Source organism: Nicotiana tabacum, chromosome 24, assembly GCF_000715075.1.
Source record: "Nicotiana tabacum cultivar K326 chromosome 24, ASM71507v2, whole genome shotgun sequence".
NCBI lineage: Eukaryota > Viridiplantae > Streptophyta > Magnoliopsida > Solanales > Solanaceae > Nicotiana > Nicotiana tabacum.
Genome location: NC_134103.1, coordinates 82920806 through 82947942, shown reverse-complemented (window position 1 = coordinate 82947942; position 27137 = coordinate 82920806). Strand labels below are relative to the sequence as shown.

Below are 27137 nucleotides of genomic sequence, written 5' to 3'. Positions count from 1 at the left end.
TACCCAACGTGGGTTTCAAGTATTGTCCCTGTAAGGAAGAAGAATGGCCAGATTCGAGTGTGCGTCGACTTCAGGGATATCAACAATGCGTGTCCCAAAGATGAATTCTTGTTTCCTATTCCAGAGCTGATGATCGATGCTACTACTGGGTATGAGGCAATGTCATTTATGGATGGTTCATCAGGCTATAACTAAATTTTCATGGCACCAAAAGATGAAGAGCTTACTGTGTTCCGCACCCCAAGGGTATTTATTGCTACAGGGTAATGCCTTTTGGCTTGAAAAATGCTGGTGCTACTTATCAAAGGGCTATGCAGAATATTTTTGACGCCCTTCTCTACAAAAATGTCGAATGCTATGTGGACAACTTGGTGGTAAAATCAAGAAAGAGGGCGACCACTTGAAAGACTTGAGAATGGTGTTTGAGTTGCTCCGGAGGTACCAACTTAGGATGAATCCATTGAAATGCGCCTTTGGAGTTACTTCCGGAAAGTTCCTTGGTTTCATTGTCCGACATCGAGGGATTGAAATTGATTAAGCCAAAGTAGATGCAAGCTTGAAAATGCTGAGCCTCGGGATATTCACGAATTGAAAAGTCTGCAAGGAAAGTTAGCGTACCTTAGGAGATTCATCTCAAACCTAGCTGGGAGGTGCCAACCATTCAGTCGCCTTATGAAGAAAGGTGTCCCTTTCAAATTGGACCAAGCATGTAGCAATGCCTTTGAGAGCATTAAATCCTACTTGATAAAGCCCCCGGTTTTAGCAGCCCTTATACTTGGAAAGCCGCTGATACTATATATTTCAGCACAAGAAAGATCTGTTGGAGCGTTGTTGGCCCAAGAAAATAGTAAGGGGAAAGAAAAATCTCTTTACTACTTGAGCAGGGTGATGACACCAAACGAGTTGAATTATTCGCCAATTGAAAAGTTATGTTTGGCGCTAGTCTTCTTAATTCAAAAGTTGAAGCACTACTTTCAAGCTCATGTTGTTCGTCTTGTTTCTAAAGCAAATCCCATCAAGTTCGTGATATCAAAACCTATTCTTAGTGATCGACTAGCGAGATGGTATCTCCAATTTCAACATTTCGAGATTTTGTGCATCCCTCAAAAGGTTGTAAAAGGACAAGCATTGGCAGGCTTCTTGGCAGATCACCCTATACCTGATGATTGGGAGCTAACTAATGAACTACCTGATAAGGACGCAATGGTCATTGAAGTTCAACCTCCATGGAAGATGTACTTTGATGGTGCTGCACATCGCGGATGAGCTGGTGCTGGTGTAGTATTTGTCACTTCTCAAGGTGAAGTTCTGCCTTACTCTTTTATGTTGACGCAACTCTGCTCTAACAATGTTGCTGAGTATCAAGCACTAATACTTGGGCTTGAAATAGCTGTCAAAATGAAGCGGTTACAATTGCAAGTCTTTGTTGACTCTCAGTTGGTGATCGACCAGCTTTTAGGTAGTTACGAGGTCAAGAAAACTTGAACTACTCCCATATCATGATTATACTAAAAAATTAATGGGATGGGTCGGTGACATGACTATTCAACATGTTCCAAGGAAAGAAAACAAGAAGGCTGATGCTTTAGCTGCCCTAGCTTCATCGTTAACCCTGCCTGATCAAGCGCAAGTTACTGTCTGCCAAAAATGGGTAGTACCGCCGCCAAATGAGGTTGAAGATGAAGGAAATGAACTCAAGCATCTTGTCGTTGTTTCTGAAGCTGAGAAAGAAGAATGGTGACAACCCATTATCGACTACTTAAGCTATGGGATACTTTCAGAAAATCCGAGGAGAAGGACTGAAATCTGTCGTCGTGCACCTCGCTTCCTTTACTACAAAGATACTCTATACAGAAGGTCATTCGAGGGAGTACTCTTGCGATGCTTAGGGGAAGAAAAAGCACCCCAAGCTTTGCAAGAAGCACATTCTGGGGTATGTGGGTCACACCAGTTTGGACCAAAGCTCCATTTCCATATAAAAAGGATGGGATATTATTTGCCAACGATGGTAAAAGATTGCTTGGACTACGCTCGAAGATGCAAGTCTTGTCAATTCCATGCGAATTTTATTCATCAACCTCCTGAAGTGTTGCACTCGACTGTGGCATCCTGGCCGTTTGACGCTTGGGGGTTGGATGTTGTTGGACCACTGCCAAAATCCTCTGGTGGGCACCTATACATCTTGGTTGCAACTGACTACTTCTCAAAATGGGCTGAAGATGTTGCTCTTAAAGAGGTAAAGAAGGAAAATTTTGCAAGTTTCATCCGAGTAAACATAATCTATTGCTTTGGCATTCCTCGTTACATAATAACGGATAATGGAAAGCCATTCGATAATAGATTGATGAACAAGATTTGTGATCTCTTTGGCTTCAAGCAACGTAACTCTTCGATGTACAATGCTGCCGCCAATGGTCTAGCTGAGGCATTCAACAAAACTCTATGCAAATTGTTAAAAAAAAGTCGTCTCCATATCCAAACGAGATTGGAATGACCGTATGGAAGAATCTCTATGGGCATATAGGACGACTCATTGCACGCCAACACAAGCGACTCCTTATTCACTCGTTTATAGAGTCGAAGCCGTCTTGCCACTCGAGCGTCAAATACCTTCATTACGACTGGCTATTCAAGAAGGGATCACTAAAGAAAATGCTCGACTTAGATTAGCAAAGTTAGAGGCTCTTGATAAGAAGAGGTTGGAAGCTCAACAAAGTCTTGAATGTTATCAAGCTCGATTGTCTCGTGCCTTCAATAAAAGAGTTCGCCCGATATCCTTTCAAGTAGGAGATCAAGTTCTTGCCATACGAAGACCCATTATTACTTCCCATAAACCTGTAGGGAAGTTTACTTCGAAATGGGATGGGCCATATGTCGTACAAGAAGCTTACTCAAGTGGGGCTTACAAGCTGGTTGATGCAGATGGCATGAGAATCGGCCCTATCAATGGTAAGTTTTTTAAGAAGTATTATCCTTGAAGTTGCAATGCTCCTTGACGCATGAGCCTAAACTGCATGTTCCTACACTCCTAGACCGCATGAGTCTAAACTGTGTACGGCCCACCACAAAAAGAAAAAAGGGTCCGCTAGGTTGAAAACCTCCAAAGAGGCAGCCTAGGCAAAAGTTAGGACATTAAAAAAAAATTACCCATTCTGAACTACGGTATGACTTGATCCTCTTCATCGAGGTACGTAGGCAACTTAGAGTTTCATTCTGAGTTCAGTCGCATAAGTTCAAAAGATACGTAATCCCCCAATCGTTGTCCAAATGAAGTACGATGGAATGTAATCCATTCAATCAGCACTTGAAAATCGAGCTGAGATACCATTCTTGTGTTAAACTTTAGATCCCATTTGATTTAAAGGGGCAAGCTTCTGTGGTAAATTGGTATCTTCAATGGAATGATTTTAGTCTTTTAGGAGGCTAATAAGTATTTGCATTAAAGCCCGGAGATTCACTATGTCTTCATGTTCACCAAATCTTTAAGTCCTCCGGTCTTCAAATTCGCCGCTCTTCAAGTTGAAACATTTAAATCCTCCAAGTCTCCAAGTTGAAGTCTTCAAGTCCATCGGTCTTCAAGTTCGCCGCTCTTCAAGTTAAAATATTTAAGCCTTCCAAGTCTCCAAGTTGAAGTCTTCAAGTCCGTCGGTCTTCAAGTTGAATTATTTAAGTCCTCCAAATCTTCAAGTTGAAGTCTTCAAGCCTTCTAATTTTTCAAGTTGAAGTTTAAAAGTCCATCACTCTTCAAGTTAAAGTCTGCAAAGTCCGCCAAATCTTCAAAGTTTACCAAGTGTTCGGGTTGAAACTTTCTAATTTTTCAATCTTAAGGTGGACATTTAAATCTCTTTGCACCTTAAGTTGGCCTCATCGTGGGTTTATCCTTAAAAGGAACTATAACTTTCCAATCTTAAGGTGGACATGTAAGCCCCTTTGCATCTTAAGCCCCTTGGATTTGTCCTCCCATATGATGTTTGAGGATTTGTCCATCTATTTGTTGCCATAGACTTGTACTTCGATATGCCATATGAACCTTTTCGTCCTGAAATGGCCTCCAGTTCTTTTGGGCAGGGATGAGTATCCATTCATTCATACCTCGAAAGTAATCTCTCTGATAGTCGGGTCATTTTGAGAGTAATCTCTCCGATAGTCGGACCACCTTGAGAGTAATCTCTCCGATAGTCGGGTCGTTTTGAGAGTAATCTCTCCGATAGTCGAGTCACATTGAGAGTAATCTCTCCGATAGTCGAGCCGCATTGAGAGTAATCTCTCCGATAGTCGAGCCACATTGAAAGTAATCTTTCCGATAGTCAAGCCACATTAAAAGTAATCTCTCCGATAATCGGGCCACCTTGAGAGTAATCTCTCCAATATTTGGACAAGAATGAGTATCCATCCCCTAACACCCTATGATTGTGTTCTTCATGCATAGATCATCTTATTAATCAAGAACATATCCTCATTGACCTACCAAAAAAAAAGGACCAAAAAAAAAAACCGAACCAAAAAAAATTACTTTACTTGCCAGATGTGAATTCGAGCAGGTGTGCAAGTTACAAATCTATGCTTATTGAACGTGGGAGCATGGATTTATATAGATGACAAAAGGTGGCTGTCAAACAGTAATTTCGATGTGGGACGTTGCGAGAATTGGTCTTTGGAAAGGACTTGGATTGTTGGGCGGCAACAGTTACTCTAATTAGAGTTGGCGTGGGATGGAATCCTAGCAAGACAATAATATGTCAAGTGGAGTTCTTACCATATTGTTGCCAGCGTGTAAAAAGGCCAAAAAGAACAAAAGAAACCAAATTCAATTTCCATTTGACAATCCAAATGCAAAATCAATTCCAGTTACGTGGTTTTCTTTATCCAACATACTATAAGACTAGTGCAAGCTTTAAGAAATTGAAGCTAAGAATCTGTTAGCACATGCTCTCAACTTTAGCAAGAAATAAAATGTTATTTTCGAAGGTTGCTGTATTAATTCACGGATACTTCAAGTCTAGCCTTCGAACTAAACAAAGTTAATGTCTTTGACAAGTCTTGAAGTAGGGGGCATTTGTAGGATTAAAATTTATTGAAATTAGATCCATAAAATAATTTAGATTATATTTTAAATTTAAGATATATTAGTTCAAGTAAATTTATTGGGCTAATATTAATTAGATTAATTATATAAGTCCAAATACGTATGGGTTAAATAAATGAGTCCAAATTTATTGGGCTATAGACGATAAGCCCACTTCATTAAGCCCAAGATATCATCTTCCTCAAGGCCCAGTTTGATGCCACGTGTCAAATGATGTGGCACACCAAGTCAAACAAGAGAGCCAATAGGGTCGTGCCACGTGTCAAAATAACAAGGCATGCCAAGTCAAATTAAAAGGCCAATGAAACCGCGCCACATGTGCAAGTGACATGTTTCGACCAATCAAATGTGGCCTTGTCACACTTCAATTTGATTGGTCGGAAAGAGTTTGTTCTTATCATAATTCTTCCCTTCCACAACTATAAATAGGGGTCTTCATAACTCAGAAAAGACACCAGAAGTTATAACAAGAAGCAAGAAAGAGCTCATGGATCAAACGTTGCAAATTCCTCCATAAGTTTCAAGCTTCAAGCAATCAAGTTCAAGTTCAACAAATCAAGTTCAAACTCAAGAACGAAGAACAAATCAAGTTCAAGCTCAAGAACGAAGAACAAATCAAGATTCAAGGAGTACGAGTTCAAATCAAAGTTCGTGCTAGTTAAATTCAAGATCATCGTTCGTGACAACAAATATAAGTTCAAGATCAAGCTCAAAGGCCCTTGAATTTATTTACTATTGAAAAGAAGAATCAGAGGATTCATAGAGATTGTACACTCAAATTACTTGAAATCAAATACTACGATTGTTGCAATATTTTTCGGTCTTGATTTTATTTTTTCGACGCAATTTATTGTCTACACTATGTTCATTCATTTCATTTTTTCCTCAATTTGCTTCGTTAATTTGATAAATCAAATTCTGGATTCCTGTAGATTAGTTCTCATATTTGTCTAACAGATTAGTAGATCTGCATTTTAATTCAAAAACTTTTGTTAAACTTATTAAAGAAAAGAAGTAAAAGAAAAAAGAAAAAAGGTAAACGAACACAGATCTGAAGAACAAAGGGGGAAGGAGAAAGAAGAGGGTGGTTGACGAAATCTTAAGAATAGAAAAGAAAGGGCCCACCTTTTATGCGCTTAATTATTTTTTATTTTTATTTTTTTACCACATCAGCTATTAGGATGGAATAAAATTCACTCACAATGTGTTTAGGAGAATAAAAAATCACCCGTTTAATTTAAGTGTTCAAATATGTTTTCTGGACAAGTTTAATGGTTCTATGTATTTTGCCAATCCGAAACCAAAATAAAGTTGATTATCAAGGGCAACCGTGTTTAGTTGACAACCCGTGTTGAAGAAGATAGGCATGATAGAAGAATTTAATTCCATAAGCTCTGTTTAATTAATTTTTTTATTAATTGAGCTCTATCAACTTCAAGTTCATTAAATTGCATAAACAGCGAAAAGGGCAACAGATATGTATTCTTGATGAACTTGAATACCAAATTATTTTCCAAAATGCTGCCACAAAAGAATGCTATGGTAACAGCAAATGACCTGCAATTCTACTGTTCAAGTTTCTAATATTTTTTACTCGAAATATTCTATGGGATTGAGAAGCAAAAGTACATTATACTAATTCATCTGACGAGGATAGCTGTTGACATCGGAAAATGAAGGATATGCAAGGAGCTTCCACTCATTTTCTTCACTAATCCGCAATAGGCAATGCCTACGGTAATGAGAAATTGAATTGCAGGCATAAACTAGAAGCATATTAATCTGGTGTTGGTGCGCCTTGGTTAAGCTCTGCGAATCTCATACCCACACGCATAGAATGCTTCAAGAACTTCTCAGCACATCGCCTGACACAGGTCTCCTCCTGTTTGTCCAAAGTTTTGCGTTTGAAGGTGTCTACACAGTCCGTGAAACATCTTTCAACCAGGGAATTATACATTCTCAAGCTGCAATTGTTCGAGACAAGAGACGAGCCTTTAGAGTTACAATACTATTATCATGAGAAAGTATTAATACAGGCAGTAAGAAAATAAAATAATGTCTTCAGTTTCCTTCAAGATTGTGCTTTAAGATGTTTTAGTTTATTTCATTCTTTGTTTACAGAATCAATCCTTTTTGAATTTCCTATTACTATATAGCAGTTTTAACTACTCTGAAGTCTCTAATTTTATGACTATCAAGGTAAATATTATTTTCATTTTCTCTTCTCAAATTACTATTTTCCAGCATATGCCACAAAATATGAACATCAGTGAAGCAGAACTGATAGACGAGCTAACGGAGGTGAAATGTTGCAACTTACCTATGTCATTTCCCTTGTGTATCAGTATCCGAACAGGAATTGTCAATTGCATATTCAGTACAAACTTAAGATCAATACAGTTGGATGTTTGATTAGAAATTTTATTTGCTACTTATCACATAGTATACACATTTGATGTGAGCTACGTAAAGCTCAGATAGCCTCCCAAATTTTTAATTCTTTTAATCATATTTTGCCCTGTGTTCTTAACAGAATCCTTCCCAGAGAGTACTCCAATATTATTTTGACAAGTCAACAAATTTCATTAATAAACATGAAGGTGGCATCAAAAAATTATGTACAAGATGTGCAGGTGTCTCTTGGTTGAATCTTCAATTGTTTTCCACCAAGTTTGACTAACTGTGCTTACTATTTTGTCCAGAAGCATTTCAACATTTTGAACAAAAATGTGTTACAACTTTTTTAGAAGCCTTCTAATACCATGAGAAGGGCTTCATAAAAGTTATCTTTCTGTAGTTTCATTTTCAAGAAAGGGCTTGGACACTCAAGAACTCATGACACGAATAGCAGAATAGGTAATATGGCTCACTACCAAGATACGGCCTCCAATAAAAATACTCAATCCAGAAAAATCAGCTTATTACTCTCAAAAGGTATGACACGAATAAGTTTGTTGCTTATGAACGAGGCATGCCCTGCAAAAACTTTATTGAACCAATAAAATAACTTGATAGATGTTTCAACCTCACACATTGGAGATCTCGACCTCATAGGTCACAACAGAATTTAACTGATTATTTCCAAGGATTTAAACTCAAAACTATGCTACAAACCCCTACTTAATGAGCTCGAAGCAAGGAAATCCCATCCAGCAAATTCTTAGAACGCATAAAATCATCTCTAGGAACACATTACTCCAACATTACTCCATGGATTCTTCTCAAGAATCCGCCTAATCAGTTTAATGTGATAGAATAAACTACCCAAAAATACAAATTACCTACACTAGCTTATTACATGGCTAATTGCATAATAGTGCAGATGATGTGTACATTTTCAGTCTTTATTTGGATTCAAACTAATGATACTAGACTTACGCTGTGGGGTGATGCAAAATGTTTGCTTGAGGCAAGCTTAAACCCAGAAGCTGGGTGCAAAATAGGTTGAGTTCTTTGCCTCGCTTAGACAGCATATCAGCTTAGGCACCAAGGTGCAAAAGCGTGCTTCTCATTGCACATGAGCTCCGCCGTGAAGAGGGTAGCACTAGACAGTAACTATTCACTTAATATATGTGTGTGTATGTATATTCATGCACATGCGCGCGCACGGACAAACGCACACACACACATCATAGCGCTCTCTCTCTCTCTCATTTATAAATATCACAACTCTCTAGGAAAGCTATGCTTCTGAAACCCTAGAGTTATCCTCAATTTTTGCTTCGTTATCTCAATATATTACTAGCTTCTGTCCACCATCATTTTCTCTGCCTCCAGAACAACTAGATTCAAGTTAAGTTGTGAACACTTAATCTGCATTATGAGTATAAGACTAGCAGTCTAACCATCCAACACAATTCAGCGCTGATTGCTGCTCCTATGAGTATCAGCCCAGCTAACGCCATGCCAAATAAACTGCCTAATTCACGGTTACATATTGATCCAAGCTTGCCAATATCACCGCTGGAACTAATTACCAAATACTCTCCATTCTTAATTTAACTATCAAGGGAAAGAATTATAAAATCAGCTTTAGGGAATAAGAAAAGGTGCATAGGTTAAAATTCTAAATGCTAGCTTAAACCTGCTAAGAAAATATAAGCATGAATTTGTGGCGCAGTAAGCAGTAAATCATGGTTTTGGATTAATTAAGCTAATTTATTTTGCCACCATTAGGAGATTCATTTCCTATTTATTGTACAAAGTGAAAACGTGCATATAAACATCAAACAGAAAGGAGAAAGGTAAGAACCTGTCACGAATTTGGAGCTGGTCAATCATGGCGGCCATTTTAAGCTTATCTGCTTCAGGTAGTGAATCCAAATCTCCAATCATACTCTTGTCCATCTTGATTCCTGAATCTGATCCAATACTATATGCAACTACTGCTTGTGTTTCGGGGAGAGAACCAGACCAATAGCAGCTACTGCGTTTTTAAGCGGAAAAATATATATAAACCCTAGCAGTGTTTGAGATTGGAAAAAAGCCCAATAACGTGTCCTTTAGACCCTCCGACTTCTCGATATTACAGTTCTTCCCCATTATTCTTCATTATTTAATTTTGTAACCCTAGTAAAGTTTGCAAGCTTGGCAAAAGCAGTGTAAATTTGGGTCTAGGACTGGTAGTTTTAACTTTGACGATTTTATTTCTTATATATTTACTTTAAGTAATTTATTGTAGCAATGTCAATGTATTGTAAGTATACCTATTTTTAAGAAATATGTATTTATACTTATGATATGAATATTGTTTGACAAAAAATATAGATCTTGGTTCAACTAATTAGATTTATGCAAATAAGGATTAATCTTGGTTAATAATAATATCCTAAAGACGAAATTCTCGATATTATGATAAATAGTACGTAGATCTATTCCGAAGGTTACGATGGTGTACCATAATGACAATATTCAAGGACCCAACAGAAGTAATGTAGCATTAAATAGTGATGAATAGCAATAAATGGCATTTATGTAAATAAAACGAACGAGTCACCCGAGAAAGGATAAAATCAGTGGATGTTCTTTCTAACAATGATGAATGATGGATAAGCCTTTGAATATTCGAGTTATTCTCGGATCCAATGAAAAAATGTGGACAAAAATCGTAGTGAAAAGGTTGTTTTTGTATGCCTATAATAAGACCAGATTCTCTATATAAAGTCAAAGTGTATTTTACAAGTGAATATCTCATGTCCCCTATTATTGTGTCTCTTTTTTTAATATTCCTAGAAACCCTAATAGTACAATTGCAGAGAATATCCACTAGAATATTCTCTTTAATGTCCTATCTTGAAAGTTAAAACTAGTCGTTCTAACTCTATCAAGGGTATTCGATCTCGGCCTTGATCCTTGATGACTCCTCGTCCTCGGTCCTTGCTAACTCTTCGACCACAGCTTATATTGTTCCTTAAACCACTTCGACATGTGGTGGCCTGGGAATGTTTCACTAATTCCATCCTCACTTAAGTATTCTAGAGATAGATTTTGACCCATACAGTTAGTCCCTCCGCTTATTGAGGCAGACTTCGCGGGCGGGTTCGATGAGCGGATCATGTTGTTGGTGGTCGAGCTAATCAAGCGGACTACATGAGTCGTGGTTGTTGCGGTGAGCAGACGACGTGACTCTCTGTGGGCCGCACATTTCAAATGCTTCGAATTTCCCAGATGATTTGCTAGAGTTATGTTGTCCACGAGTTAGGATGACGTCATGATGTCATGCATCATTATGATGCATATTCCCGATACGTCGCTTAGTTTCGCGTGTGACCTTTGATTAGACCTGCCGCTTCGGTTCTGGTACCAATCATGATGAACCGTTTTCGGTTTTGGTGCTATGACTTTTATAAATAGAGATCTTTAAACCTGATTTTGGAGTTTAAACCCTCTAATGTTCCGAAACACCATACCTTTCTCTTGCTCTCTTCTTCTCCGAATTTCTTTCCTCTTGTTTCATTGACCTATATTGTTCTTCATTCTCTCTCGTTTGTTGCTCTCCTCCACTACGATGAATCATGTCTAACGTATCTTCTGATGTTGGTGAGGGGAGTCGTGTTGCTCCCTTGGAAGTAGTGTTACCCTCCCATGGGAAGAGCGTTTTAGCCATTGTTGAGGATGAAACCTTCCCATCGTTGGAGGAAATAATCCCGTGTAATCCCGAATCCAGGTCCGACTTTACCAACGTACCGGACCCCGCGCCTGGAGTCTTTAAATCAACGATGACGCCTAAGGAATTGGCAGAACTTAAGGCCAAATTCGGTCTTCCAAACCATGTTGAGCTGATCCCAGCTGAGGGGGACGTAGTACAGGTCCATCATCCTAGATACTGCGCTCTTTATGCCTACCCCTTCCTCATCGGTTACTCTTTCCCCCTCCTCCTGCTAGTGGAGAAATTTTGTCGTTATTACGGCATTTGTCCGGCTCAGCTTGCATCGTACGTCTACAAGGTGATTAAGATGCTGACCAAATTTATCGAGCTGGCGGGGTTCGAGCTAACGCTGCGGCACTTAATACATCTATTCGCCCCTGGCTTTTATAGGGGGACAATGCTGAACCTTAACCACCGAGGAGGCAAATATCTAGTGGTGAATATGGACGACAAAGCCAATCGTCAGTTTTGGCTTAACTTCTTCTTCGTCAGGACCGAGGACGTCGTGGCCAACATCAACGGCTTTCCTGAAGCTTGGAACTACACTCGTGAGTGCCCTGTTTCTTTCTGCGTTCGTTTTTTGTTTCGGATTTTGATTTTACTTTTCTCTTTTGCAGCCAACGGCCAACCTCCTCCTCTGGTCTCTCACATCTCTGACTGGGTTGAGTGGCTCTTTCCTCATATCGTAGGGATCCGTGATTGGCCAAGTTTTTCAACAAATTCAAGCATGCTCTCCCTTCGACTGGTAATTTCTTTTCTTTGATCGTGGCCGCTCCATTTCCTATTGTGTATGGATTTATTTTTCTAACTTGATGTTGTCTTTTTTTCGTGCAGGTGATCTTCTCGAAGGAGCCGTGCACCAGTGCCCTCTTTCCGAAGGATGACTGTTGTATCTTTCGCTTCTGCTCCTATTGTGACTACTACGTCTTCATTACCAGTCTCAACCTCAGCAACCGTAGTTCGAGAGGTTGACTCCGTTCTATCTAAGGACGACGCATCTCCTGATGACGGTAGTCTAATGCCTCGTAAGAGGAGAGGCGTAGATATTGGGGGAGAGAGGCCGACAACCGTTGATGTGGGAGAGTGTGGCTTTGTTCTTCGAGAAATGGCCACAATGCATATTGGAGAGAGCCCCAAGGCAAGTCCCGAGCCCCTCACTTAGAGGAAACGAGCATGCATCCTGTGGGGAACACGATCGAGGGCGAGGTCCATAATGACGGCCCTGCACTTCCAAGGCGCGAGAAGGCCTCATCTTTCGGTGTCGTGGCGGACGTCCCTTCTTCGACTGATGGTAGAGGGAAGCTTATCATTGAGAAGGACGTTGGATCTGACTTTGACATGGATATGGACGAGTTGAGAATGATCGATGAGGGACTCACTCAACTCGAAATGAGGTTGGAAGGGGGTTCAAGGACTATTGCAATCCCGATGGATCGTAACCTACTTGTAAACACCAAGGAAATAGTCTATGCCCTTGGTCCTCTTTGTTCTGAAATTGAGGGTACAACCCTCGAGATGATAGATGACAACACTTTGTCTAATAACATTGTTGGCATTGCTCTTCGAGTAAGTATAATTGTTGTCCGTTCTTTTCTTTATGTTTTGCTTTCTTTGGTAAGCTCGAATTTCTTTTCTTTATTTTGCAGACGGTTATTTTGGAGATCGAGAGTGCTCGCTAAGAGCAGAAATGTAAAGATATTTAAGTGAAGTTGAAAGACAAGTATTTTAAATGTCTTGAGAAGTATCGGGAACTCCGGTGTCGGCTCTACGAGGGCGGCGATGTGTGCCAGTTGAGGGAGGATTAGAAGGAGAGGGAAGAGAAGTTAATGCAGGTCGTGGAGAAATGCAGTGTCTTGGAATGGACGTTGAGGGGCAAAGAGGAGGATCTTGAGCTTAGCAGGGGTGTAGAAGCCCAATGCAGTGATCTCCAAGCCCAAGTGGTCCTGTTGCGAGGCCAACTCGAAGAATGTCAGTTCAGAGCGTAGGCTCTTAGTGGTGAGGTCGGCGAGAGCAAGAGGATCTAGAGAAGGCGGAGTTCGCTCGATTGGAAGCTCTGAGGAGGGCGGAGTCCCTTAAAGTGGCGATCCTAACTCTCTGTTCCGAGCGATAAAATGACTTGACGACGGTAAAGCTTAAAGAAGATAGGCTTGATTAAAGTATTGGGGAGTTGGAGAAAGAAACCTATGACCTTTATGATCGGGTTGCTGCTCTGGAGGCCAAGAAGGCTAAACTACTTGAACGACCTTCTTTATCTGCGGCTTCTGGCTTCCCCAACATTCCTTGTGAGTTGTACGAAGAGTGGATTCATGCCGAGGCCTGATTGGATGTGCTTCGTGAGTTGCATGTAGCAGACTCCATTCCTGCCGTAGACTTTGAGGATTCTGGTGTCAAGACTCGCGAGACTCGGATTGCTTATGGCTATGATCCGACTACTCCTCGTCCTGGTGAGGAAGATGAGGACGGTGAGGATGCTATAGATCGCCTCGAGGACGAGGCCTGGTATGATTCTGTATACCCTCTTGGCGAGGATGGAGAGGGCGTTGAGGGTCAGACCGATGAGGGTGTCACAGGTCGTGATGGTAGTGATCAGCAGTAGTTCATTTTTGCTTTTTCTGGAGTTTTTGTGTATTTTTGTTGGCGTCTTTATGCACCTTTCTTATTTGCTGCGCTTTGTTTCTGTACTTTGCGCGTTTTGCTCCTTTACGCTTTTGTCGTTGTCCTTGTATATATCAAAGTTTATCGGAATGAGGCTGAGGATTAATGGGCATTATTCGAACTTGGTCGAATCGTTACTTCTTTGAATCGCGGCCGAGGGCCGGTAGGTGTTGTTCGTACTTGGTCAAACTTATCTTTTATTAATCTCGACCGAAGGATGGTGGGTGTTGTTCTAACTTATCCTTTTATTAATCTCGGACGAGGGTCGGTAGGTATTGTTCGAGCATGATCAAATGTGACCTTGTCTTAGTCATGGACAAGGGCCGATAGGTGTTGTTCAAGCGGGGTCAAACGTGACCTTGTCTTAGTCGTGGACGAGGGCCGATAGGTGTTGTTCGAGCGGGGTGATAAGTGGAAATTTTGACTACTTATTAGTGCCTTTTAGCTTTCGTTCTATTCCAAAAGTGTCTAATTGTATTCCCGAAAACTGATGAAATATGATTATCTGCAGGAGTATTGAAAAATGAGTCACTACGATAAAATCCAACTCAAGGAGGAGTGATCTGAACAAGGACAAAAATTAGGCACAGAAGCTCAAGTTCGGACCGTAAATTTCTATCTGCAGCCGCAGAATGTGAAGGAAAATCAATAGAGCCAGTGCAAAGTGCGGACCGTACAATTATTGTGCGGCCGCAGAAGCTACGTAAGAGCCAAAGTTCAGAGAGTTTCATTTCAAGCTCAAGAAGAAATATGGACCGCACAATAATTGTGCGGTCGCAGAAACAGCTATGCGACCGCACTTAGGAAATGTGCGATCCGCAGAAGAGCCCAGTGCGGCCGCACCCAGAAATGTGCGGTCCATAGAAGAGCCCAGTGTGGTTGCACCTAGAATTGTGCGGACCGCAGAATATGAGAAATGCGGCCGCAATCCAGAATTGTGCGGCCGCAGAGTCAACTCCTATCAAGATCTGAAGAGAAGTGCGGCCGCAGAACCTCCGAAAGAGCAATTTTGTCCGAAAATTTCAGCTTTGTATAAATAGACTACTTTCACGAATTTAGGTTAAGTTTTGAATATTGAAAGTCCTGTAGCCGTTTTTCTTTACCCCCTTAGGCAACTTTAGCTTACTTTGGTGATTTAACATTGGATTTTTATCTTTTAATCTTGCAATATGAGTTTTATCATCTTTTCTTCTCTATTTTCCTCTATACTCATTATGTGTAGCTAGATTTTTAGCTAGAGTTGTGATCCAACCTTAATGTGTGAACCTAATGGGTGTTTGATTTATGGCTTGTTTATGGTTGAGTGTTTATTATTTAGCCTTGTTCTTACCTTTAATTGTAAAATTAATGGTTGCAAATATTAGTTTATACCTATTTGACTTGGTCTCTACTTGAGAAAGAGAGACTTAATCGAGGAAAACTTGGCTAACAATAATTTTGGATAAAATCAAGAGATTGATAGTCCCAATTAAAGGGTTGAACCTAGAGATAGTAAAACCCGACTTGAGCATTTTATCAATTGTTTTGTTCAATACCCATTTGGACTTGAGAAAGCCAAATTGGGCAAAATCACTCTCTTACCGAGATGTATTGAGTGAGTATTTGAGTGTTGATTGCTATAATACACCCCGACCAACAAAACAAGCTTTAAAGTTTACAACCCGTTAGGCAAACACCTAGGTGAAGGTCATACCCCTAGGACTTTTTATATATTTGAAAACCATCCAAAAATAATATTCTCTAGTTTTATATCTTTAGAATTTCAATCCTTAACGTAATTTTAGAAGTAAAAATAAAACCCTATTTGTGGAAGTGCAACCAAGATACATCATGTGCTTTATCTAAATATATACCACTAATCCCATCTAAGCTCCTTGTGGATTTGATCCTGACTCCTTGTTGGGTATTATTATTGCAATAGACCGTTTCACAACCCCGTATAGAGGTGTGACTTGGACGATATCAATTTTTGGCGCAGTTGCCGGGGAGCATAAAAATGGATTTAGCTATATATTTGGTTTTGTGTGTGAATTGTCTTCTTTTCCTTCCATGTTACTAATATTTTTGGTGAAACAATTGTAGGCGAAACATTGGATCTCAACAACAATGATCCTCTCGGAAACATGCCTTTGGGGGATGTGGACGTGGAAGATGACCAAGTTGAAGAGGTTCCTCTTGAACCTCAAGCAAATAGCTGAGGCCGACCGCCTCAAGACAACGTTCTCGTTCCACCCCCAAATCCACCAAGGGTGGCTCCACACCGGGTGTTGCCGAATAAAGGGTATGCAAGTGCCATAGTCCCGCCTCGCATTAAGGTGGGAAACTTTCAAATCACAAATGTTATGCTCACATTGCTAGAGCAACGAGGATTCTTCACCGGGGCTCCGAATCAAAATGCGTACAAACTCTTGAAAGGGTTTGTGGACACTTGCTGGGGGAGTAAACAGACAAATATTTCCGAGGATGATTTAAGGTTGAGGCTATTTCCTTTCTCTCTATGAGGTAAAGCCTTGGATTGATTAGAAAGGTTGCCAAACTATTCCATCCATACATGGGATGAATTGGCGGATAAATTTATTTCCAGGTTCTTTTTTTTCGGGCATATGGCTACTCTTAGAGATGAGATTCTAGCATTCAAATAACAACCCAATGAGCCTTTGCATGAGATATGGAAGAGGTACCGAACTATGGTGAAAGAGTTCCCAAACAATAACATGACGGAGGCTACGATTCAACAAACTTTCTATAGGGGATCAATACTACAAATCAATGCGTGGTCAACCAACTTGCCGGTGGAAATTTCATGACAACGCCATATGCAGAAGCTTGTGAGATCTTTGATGAAATGGCGGATACTTCATCGGCATGGCAAAGTAGAGCAAATGTTCCTTAAGGTGATCCAAACATGATTCACCTACATAAAGAATTACATGATCACAGGCAAGCAATTGCCGAGTTGACCACCACAATGAATCAATTAGCCAAGGCTCAACTTTAATAAGTGCAAGGTCCTAAGCAAGTAAATGCAATGGAGGGAGTTAATATGATGGTAAACAGGACAAGGCAAACGGGTCCTCAAGTACAAAACCGTGCGGAACATTATGTACAAGAAGATAGTGGGTTTGATCAAGATAAATCTTACAGTGACCAAGATGAGGAAGTACAATATGTGAACAACTTCCAAGGGCAAAGAAATAACTCTCAAGGCCCGAATCAACAACAATGGCAACCTCATGGTAATCAAGGGAATTGGAACAATCAAAACAACCAAGAGAATTGGAACAATCAAAACAATCAAGGAATTTAGAATGGTCAAAATAACCAATGCAATTGGAGTGGCAATAGTCAAGGATATTGGGGAGGCAACAAACAAGGGGGTGGAACAATAACCAAGGAAATCGGGGGTCGGGCTTTCAAAGGCCCCCGGTGTATCAACAACCGAGCAACTGCCTCCTTATCCTTCCAATGGTCCAAGCTCTTCCAATAGTGAGATGGGACGAACTGAGAACATGTTCAAACAAATGATGGAGAAGAATGCCTACTCGCCCAACTAGCCTCTCACAACACTTCAATTAGCAATTTGGAAGTTCAATTGGGGCAAATCTCGCAAGCTTTAAACACTCGTCCTAAAGGGGCACTACCAAGTGACACGGTGGTGAACCCAAAGGGTGGGAACAATGCGGGACATACCATGGCCGTCACTATAAGGAGTGAAAAAGGTGGGGATGCACCCACCTCAAGTCAAAGGAAAATTGTGGATGATGAGCAAGTGGTACAAAAAGATGAGATCCCGAACAATGTGGTGTAAGCAAATGATGAAGTAAGAATTGATCTTGAAGATAATGTGGAGGAGACTCAAGAGGAAGTGAACCAGTCTAGGGAGCACATTGTTGACATACCGGAACCGATAGTGCCAAAGGCTAAGGCACCAATACCAAGGCCTCCTCCTCCATACCCTCAAAGGCTTGCCAAGAAAAATGGAGAGAATGAATTCAAAAAGTTCATTGACATGATGAAGAGTCTATATATTAATGTACCATTGGTTGAGGCTTTGGAACAAATGCCCGGTTATGCAAAGTTCATGAAGGACTTGGTGACAAAGAATCAATCGATGAATTGTGAAACTATAAAGATGACTCATCAAGTGAGTGCTATTGTACACTCAATGCCTCCTAAATTGGAAGATCCCGGCGCTTTCACAATCCCTTGTACCATTGGAAGTGCCGACTATGCTAAAGCTCTTTGTGATCTTAGGAAAAATATCAATTTGATGCCCTATTCGGTTTTTAAGACTTTGGGAATTGGGCAACCAAGACCCACATCTATGAGATTACAAATGGCGGATCGTACCATGAAGAGACCGTTGGGTATAATTGATAATGTGTTGGTTCGTGTTGATAAATTTATTCTCCCGACAGATTTTGTGATTCTTGATTGTGAAGTGGACTATGAGGTGCCGATTATTCTAGGTAGACCTTTCCTTGCTATGGGGAAGGCTCTTGTTGATGTGGAAGCCAGTTTTTCATGTGTGTAAATCTACGAGGCAACCGAATAACAATGAAGTGTGTTCATTTGTGGACTTGGTGACCGATGTGATTATTGATGATACTAGTGCCACAATGAATGTTGATGATACTTTGGAGGCCGTTTTGCTTAACCTTAATGATGACGAGATGGATGGCTATGTGGAATGCGTGAACTCATTGCAAGGAATGGGGTCGTACACTTATGAACCCCGAAAATTATCCTTGGATCTTGAAAATCGGAAGACTCCTCCAACAAAGCCCTCAATCGAGGAGCCCCCTACTTTGGAGTTAAAGCCATTGCCTCCGCATCTCAGGTATGAATTCCTTGGATCTTGTTCTACTTTACCGGTTATTCTTTCCTCTTGTTTGACTAACATGTAGGTAGACTCCATTTTGGCGCTTCTACAAAAGAGGAAGAAAGCTATTGGATGGACATTGGCAGATATTCGGGGAATAAACCCCGCGTTTTGCATGCACAAGATTAATTTGGAGGAAGATGCCAAACCTTCCATTGAACATCAAAGGAGACTCAATGAAGCTTGCAAGAGGTGGTCAAAAAGGAGATCATAAAGTGGTTGGATGCCGGGGTTGTTTACCCCATTTCCGATAGTTCGTGGACCTCTCCGGTGCAATGTGTCCCAAAGAAGGGAGGCATGACGGTGGTTACCAATGACAAGAATGAGTTGATTCCTACAAGAACGGTGACCGGGTGGAGAATATGTATGGACTATCGCAAGCTCAACAAAGTCACAAGGAAGGATCATTTCCCACTTCCCTTCCTAGATTAAATGCTTGATAGGTTGGCCGGCCGTGCTTTATATTGTTTCCTTGATGGGTATTCCGGCTACAATCAAATTCTTATTGCTCCAGAGGATCAAGAGAAGACTACTTTCACATGTCCTTATGGTACTTTCACATTCTCGCGGATGTCATTTGGGTTATGCAATGCACTAGCGACTTTTCAAAGGTGTATGATGGCTATTTTCACGGACATAGTGGAGGATTTCCTTGAAGTCTTCATGGATGACTTTTCGGTGGTCGGGAATTATTTTGATGATTGCTTGAAAAATTTCGATAAGGTCTTGACAAGATGTGAAGAGACGAACTTAGTGTTGAATTGGGAGAAATGTCATTTCATGGTTGAGGAAGGCATTGTCCTTGGCCACAAAATTTCAAAGAATGGCATTGAGATCGACAAGGTGAAAATAGAGGTGATTTCTAAACTTCCACCTCCAACATCCGTGAAGGGAGTGAGGAGTTTATTGGGTCATGCGGGGTTCTACCAGCGTTTCATCAAGGATTTTTCCAAAGTGGTGAACCCCTTGTGTAAGCTTTTGGAGAAAGATGCCAAATTCCATTTCAATGAGGATTGCATGAAGGCATTTGAATTGTTCAAGTTCAAATTGACAACTACTCCTATTATCACCGCCCCGAATTGGAGCTTGCCTTTTGAGCTCATGTGTGACGCTAGTGATGTGGCAGTTGGAGCAATTTTGGGGCAATGTGTCAACAAGATCTTTCATCCGGTATACTATGCTAGTAAGACCATGAATGATGCCCAAGTCAATTACATTGTGACCCAAAAAGAGCTCCTTGCTATTGTTTTTGCTATGGAGAAGTTCTGCCCGTACTTGATGGGTACAAAGGTGATTTTTCACATGGATCATGCGGTACTTCGGTACCTTATGATCAAGAAAGATTCAAAGGCTCGGTTAATGAGATGGGTTCTTTTATTGCAAGAGTTCGATCTAGACATTCAAGACCGCAAAGGTAGTGAAAACCAAGTGGCAGACCACTTGTCTCGCTTGGAGGAGGAGGGGAGGCCACATGACGGCCTTGAAATCAATGACTCCTTCCCCGACGAGCAATTTCTAGCCATTTCAATGACCGAGATGCCATGGTTAGCTGATTTAGCAAATTATTTTGTGAGTGGTATTATACCGGATGAGTTCTCTTCAAACCAAAGGAAGAAGCTCAAATGGGATTGCCTAGACTATTATTGGGATGAACCGTACCTCTTACGAATTTGTACCGATGGCGTGATTAGAAGATGTGTGCCGGAGGGGGAACAAGTTGAAATTCTTGGGGCTTGTCGTTCTTTACCCTATGGTGGTCACCATGGGGGAGCAAAAACGATAGCCAAAGTGTTGAGTTATGGATTCTATTGGCCTACTCTCTACAAGGACGCAAGTGATCTAGTCAAGCATTGTGATGAATGTCAAAGGGCCAGTGGGATTTAAAAAAAAAACTAGATGCCCCTCACCACCATCTTGGAAATTGATATTTTTTATGAGTGGGATATTGATTTCATGGGACCGTTTGTAAGCTCTTATGGGAACACCTACATTTTGGTAGTCGTGGATTATATGTCAAAATGGGTTGAGGCCATTGCTCTACCCAACAACGAAGCTAGAAGTGTGGTGGCATTTTTGAAAAAGAACATCTTCACAAGGTTTGGTACTCCGCAGGCCATTATAATCGATGATGTGTCGTATTTTTGCAACAAAGCTTTTGATATCTTGCTTAGCAAGTATGGTGTCACTCACAAAGTCACGACCCCCTATCACCCTCAAGCAAGCAGACAAGTGAAAGTCTCCAACTGGGAGATCAAGAGTATTTTGTCAAAAACAGTGAATGCCAACCGGACGGATTGGTTAAAGAAACTTGATGATGCTTTATGGGCTTATAAGACGGCTTACAAAACACCGATTGGGATGTCTCCATATCGATTAGTGTTTGGGAAAGCTTGTCACCTTCCGGTGGAACTTGAGCACGAGGCCATGTGGGCTTTGAAGAAGCTAAATCTTGAGTGGGATGTCGCCTCCAACTTAAGGGTGGCACAATTGAATGAGCTAGATGAATTTCGGTACCATGCATATACAAGTTCATCCTTATACAAGGAGAAGATTAAGTACCTCCATGACAAGTACATTCGGAACAAGGAGTTTAAAGAAGGTGATCTTGTGTTATTGTTCAATTCTCGGTTACAGATATTTTCGGGAAAGTTGAAGTCTAAATGGAGTGGCCCATTTTAAGTTGTGAGTATGACACTCTTTGGTGTATTGGACTTGAAGAATAAAAATGATGAAGTGTTTAGAGTCAATGGTAACCGGGTAAAGTACTACCTGGGAAAAGTTAGTGATGGCCACGTAGTGGCAGTGATTCATTTCAAGTAATTGATGGTAATCTGCGTCGTGCCGCGACGTTAAATCAGGCGCTTCTTGGGAGGCAACACATGTTTCTTTTTCTTTTCCTTTTTCTTCTTCTTTAGATAGGTCTTGTTTTATGCTAACTGGTTTTGAAGTGTGTTGCAGGAATGAGTGTACTTTGCAGGAACTATGCTCAGTGAAAATGGCTAAGTGTGAAAAAACATGCGGACCGCACAATTTTGTAGGCCATAACAGAAAGGAGTCTGCGGCCGCACAACTAGAGATCAGAAATTGCAAACTCTCTGAAGTTGTGCATGTCAGAGAAATGGCCAAAATGCAGTCGCACAAAAAAATCTATGGCCGCACTAAAAAATGTGCAGACCGCAGATCATCAAAAGGGTAAGGGGTAATAGGTAAGGAGTGCGGACCGCACATAAAATTGTACGGCCGCACTCAACGTAGCATTTTTGCCCTAGTCGGTCAAACTATAAATAGCAGCCCCCTCACACTGGTCAAACTTTACACACTCTGAACGCTTAACACAAAGGCCAGCATAGTTCACTTAAATTGATTCAAGCATCTCACACTCATTTCATCTTCCTTTATTCTTCCTTGCATCACTACATCACTGGTAGGTTAAATTCATCTTCAAATTTTTCAATTTTCTTAATTTTGTTCATAGTTGGTGTAGTTATTTTTAGGCCTAATGTCAAATTCATCATCGTGTGTGCTTAAAATTGTGTGGGTAACTTCCTAGTTGCTAATTGGGGGATGGGCAAACTGCGTTTCATGTCTAAATTACCAATACCATGTCTAAATTATGTTAAATTGAAAAGCCCTAAGTTCACTGCCGTTGGTGTTTAAATTGTGCGGCCGCATAAAAAATTGTGCGGGCCACAAATCTTTAGGCTAAGGCAAATGTGTGCATTGATTGAGTGGACCGCACTCAAAATTATGTGGTCCGCAGAAATTCAACCGCGGCCTCAGAAAAGTGTGTGCGGCCGCAGATCAAGCAATTCTTTGTCTTCAGAGAGTTGTTATTTTTGAAGTTTCAATGTGCGACCGCACCCAAAATTGTGCGGACCGAACTTTAACTGTGCGGTCGCACTTAAAATTGTGCGGATCGCAGAACCATCAGTGTGGCCGCACTTCCAAAATTGTGCGGACCACAAAACCATCAGTGCGGCCGCACTTCCAAAATTGTGCGATCCACACAAGCCCATCTGCGGTCGCACCCAAAAATGTGCGTACCATACTTCCCCCAACCTGCATATTGTTTGTCTACAACTGTCTGATACTTTGGATTTGAACTATAACTGATTCTTGTTTCTATATATTGTAGACAATGGTTAGATCATGGGGACGAGATGATACATCCAAGGGGAGGGGTGAACCCTCCCGAGGTCGAGGCAGGGGTACCCTACCACTCTCCGTGCAAAAAGTAATCAGTAAGAAGGCAACAATAGGCCGAGGTAGACAAATGGAGCCCTCCGAATCAAGTTCATATGCCCCGTCTAGGAAAGCATTGGAGGGTGACTCAGTGCAAAGGCAGCCTGCTGTGCAATCACAACCACAACTGCCCCAGGACAGATACTGACTGAGAGATGAGCCTACATATTATGAGAGTAATTCTGAGGGGTCGGAAGGGAACAACCAGGCTTTGGAGCCCTCATCTACTCATGCCCCTGCTGCATCAGTCACAGTTAATGATGATGATGATATTTCAGATGATGGTCGGGGGGTGATACCAGAGTTGCAGGCATGGAGAGGTCAAAGAAGAAGAAAGTTTGGGAAGATAGGTTTGTGAGCCTGACTGCATTCAACAGGTTTCGAGATTGGTGGCCTCAGAGATTGCTCACACTTGAGCGTCAGTTTCTTTTGAAAAACTTGGATAGGTACAATCCAAAAGCGTATTGGATGCCAAGGAGTACTTAGTCCAAGAGTTCTATGCCAATGTGGCACACATCAAGAAGGTGACTAAGGTGACTAAGGTGCAGAACTTAAAAGTACGATTTGATCAGAGCACCCTGAACACTTATTTGGGGTTCGAGGATATGGAGCCGGTGCAGTATTTAGAGAAGTCTGCACTGGGTGATGTAGCTCGCCCTTGGATAGCTGAGATACTAGCAGCTCAAGGACCACCACCACCATGGATCATAGCAGGGGTTCCCATTCTACGGAACACCCTCAACTTTGAAGCAAAAGAGTGGCAAACATTTGTATGCAGTCGTATAGACCCAAGCCGGAATGAAAACATTCTCCCAATCCCTCGGGCAGTCCTAGTTGCTTCCATCATGGCCGGATACCCAATCAATGTGGGTGCCATCATGTCGGCCAACATGTCTCTGGTTGTTAGGCAGGGTGAAAACTCCTATCCGTATCCCAACACTATCATGGAGTATCTCACGAATGCGGGGGTGGAGCCCAAGAGCTTTGATATGAAGGTTAGTGCTAAGCAGCCCTTCTCCTGGTACTCTCTAAAGGACCCAAGGAACCCGAATAACAAGGGTAAGTCGACTACTATCGTAGGCCAGTCTGATGATCCATCGGTGGTAGTTGCAGATTCAGCTACCATGCCTTCCACAGCAGCCGGGCCTTCCAGTGATACAGCTACCATACCTCTACCTCCATCTCCAGGGCCATCAATATCAGTGTCTTCCTCCTCTACTTATCCACTCTCTGCATTGCGAGTCTCCCAGACACTGGCGAGTCTCAACAACTGGATACAGACAGCTACTGCAAAGCTGTCTGACCTATCTAGTGCTGTTGTAGCTCAGACTTCTACCCCAACACCCTAGATTCCTCCGTCAGTGGAGGAAACTTTGAAGAAAATATTGTAGAATCAGAAGACCATCATGGACACCTTGGTGGCACAAGGGGTAGCAATTTAGGAGCTTGGGAAGTAGGTGAAGAAGATGAGGAAATCTCAGGCTTCAAGGAAATCAGTTGACAAATTGAGACGAGAGGTAACCAAGATAACAGCTGCTGGAGATCTTCCATTTGACTTATTGATGGAGACAGATCCATCTGTACCAGCAGACCCAGCAGCACCATCAGTACCAGTGGCACTAGCTGGCCAGTCTGAGGAGCCAGACCTCGCTGTCCACATGGCTGAGACTGTGCTACAGATGTTCACCAACCCAGCTACTCCCCGAGCAGAGGATGATGAGATCCAATTGGAGGAGCCTGAGGGAGGTGATGCTGCTATGGACACTAAGACCACATATGGAGTCATCTCTACTCTTTCCCTTCCTTGTTTAATTTTGTTAAGCATTGAGGACAATGCTTATTTTTATTCAGGGGAGTGGGGTCTATTTTGATTTTGACATTGGCCTGTAATAACTGATAACATTCTCTTTTTATTTTTACTTTCATTATGTACATAATCTGCTCTCTCTATTGATATATATATTCTCTTTCCCTTTCTTAGTTAGTATATTCATTTATGCTTTCAGCACTTTATTTCATAGCTTCTTTATTTTGTTTTCTCAGTAGTCAATGTTTAGTCTAATAGCTTCTTATTTACTTTAATAGCTTCTTTTTAATTTAGTAGTTTCTTTTCATGTTTAAGTGGTCAATAAGCCTTTGGTTTTCTTAATGCCACAATTCTTTCCAAAGGTGGTTTTTGTGTGAACCGAGTGACTCTTCCAAATGATGCATGGTGTGACAACCTTCTTAAGGGATTGAGTCCGTTTTTGATGTTTAGGTAAGAACAGTAGTAATAATGAATACAAAGTCGCAATTTGGTACGCCAGGTTAGGTGAGGCACCGGGTGCTTGTCTCGCTCCTAGGTTCGGGGCGTGACAGAATTGGTACCAACACACTTAACTACATGCTTATGATTAAAAACAAGTTCTTGGAAAGAAATAGCTCTAGTTAGTGACCTTTTGACTCTTGTGTTGACTTAAGCAATCATCGAGTGGTTTAGTTGAACCATTAGTGATTTTCAATCTCGAATATGGTTGTTGTGGGCCCTCGACTCTATCCTCTTAAACAATCCATCTGTGTGAGAGATGAGATGTTTTGTTGCAAGTCCACCCCGCGAATGGTCTAGAACTTGCCCCGAATGTGTTTCGAGGCGAAATTCTAAGTTTTGCTTGGCTTGAGAAGTGATTGTAGGCTATCCTTGACCTGTTTTGAAATTTTTCATGACCCACCAATGTTGTTATCCCTAGTCAAACCTTTTGAGCCTAAAAACTTTCTCATCTGATAACCATGTTACAAGCCTTTACCCATTTTGTAGTGATCCTCTCTTGGCACCCGAGCTTTCCTTAACACTCTTGAGAAACAATTGGCTAAAACATAAGTTTGGGGGAGAGACAAGAAATTTGAAAGTGGTATCAAGGTACAAAAAGAGGAAAGAAATGAAGAAAAGGAAAGGAAAAATGCAAAAAGAAAGTGAATAAGTTGGAGAGTTGAAGGGATTCAAAGAAAAGCAAAAATGCAAAGCATGGAGAAAACAAAGGAGAAAACGAATATCATGACCAAGAAAGAGAGATGTTAAGTCTCTCTAGTTACCCTAAGGAAAAAGAAAATGACTCAAAGAATCGGCAAAGCATGAGCCAAAAAGAGAAAACGGAGTGCTTAAGGAAAGAGGAACCCGTTCTATTCCAATATTTCCTACCTTAGTCCAAAAGCCTTCATTACATTCCGAAAAAGCCCTACATGATTTCAAGCTGAGTGAACTTACATTAGTGGTGATTTACATGAGGGGCAAGCATATGGTACTTAGTGCCGTACTTGTGACATTCTTTTGAGAGAGATGAGCGAACTTTTCACAAATCTTTGAAGTGAGTGCTGCATTCTTAAGTGAGATATGCTAACGGAGAGTAGATGAGGAGGAGTTTGGGATCCATAATGACCTACATGAAAGAGCGAACTTCCTTGATGAGTAAAGTCAACTCTTGATGCTCTAGTGTCACATTAGAACTACTTGTGCTTAAAACTTCAAATCATTGCCTTGTTGATAATTTATAAGTATTGTGGGTAATTGTTGGTCCCAATTGATGTGTGTTTGATTCACCTTCGATTAGCTGAAATATCTTTTTTTTTTCTTGTGGATGTGGGAATTACCTTATTTGCTTGAGGACAAGCAAAAGCTTAAGTTTGGGGGAGTTGATAAGTGGGAATTTTGACTACTTATTAGCGCCTTTTAGCATTCGTTCTAGTATAAAAGTGTCTAATTGTATTCCCGAAAACTGATGAAATATGCTTATCTGTAGGAGTATTGGAAAATGAGCCACTACGATGAAATCCAACTCAAGGAGGAGTGATCTGAACAAGGACAAAAATCAGGTACAGAAGCTCAAATGCGGACCGAAGATTTCTATTTGTGGCCGCAGAATGTGAAGGAAAATCAACAGAGCCCCAGTGCAAAGTGTGGACCGCACAATTATTGTGCAGCTGCAGAAGCTACATAAGAGCCAAAGTTCAGAGAGTTTCATTTCAAGCTCAAGAAGAAATGCAGACCGCACAATAATTGTACGGCCACAGAAACAGCTATGCGACCTCACTCAGGAAATGTGCGATCCGCAGAAGAGCCCAGTGCGGCCGCACCCAGAAGTGCGGTCTGC

The 27137-nt window shown here is 41.2% G+C and overlaps 1 protein-coding gene across 1 annotated transcript; it reads right to left on the bottom strand.

The window, feature by feature from the left end:
• Positions 1-6552: 6552 nt before the first annotated feature.
• LOC107787189 (mitochondrial import inner membrane translocase subunit Tim9) lies at positions 6553-9526 on the bottom strand. The gene is made up of 2 exons (XM_016608726.2): positions 9339-9526; positions 6553-7050 (listed from the first exon to the last, which is right to left on the bottom strand). Exons 1-2 carry the CDS (start codon positions 9431-9433, stop codon positions 6864-6866), a joined length of 282 nt encoding a protein of 93 aa, XP_016464212.1. The 5' UTR covers positions 9434-9526; the 3' UTR covers positions 6553-6863.
• Positions 9527-27137: the final 17611 nt, after the last annotated feature.

Bases quoted from the DNA above. Each gene is read 5' to 3' on its own strand.
- LOC107787189 (XM_016608726.2), bottom strand. From the start codon at position 9,433: ATGGACAAGAGTATGATTGGAGATTTGGATTCACTACCTGAAGCAGAT. The intron at 7,051-9,338 runs GTTCTTACCTTT...GAACAATTGCAG, and splicing joins CAGCTCCAAATTCGTGACAG to CTTGAGAATGTATAATTCCC.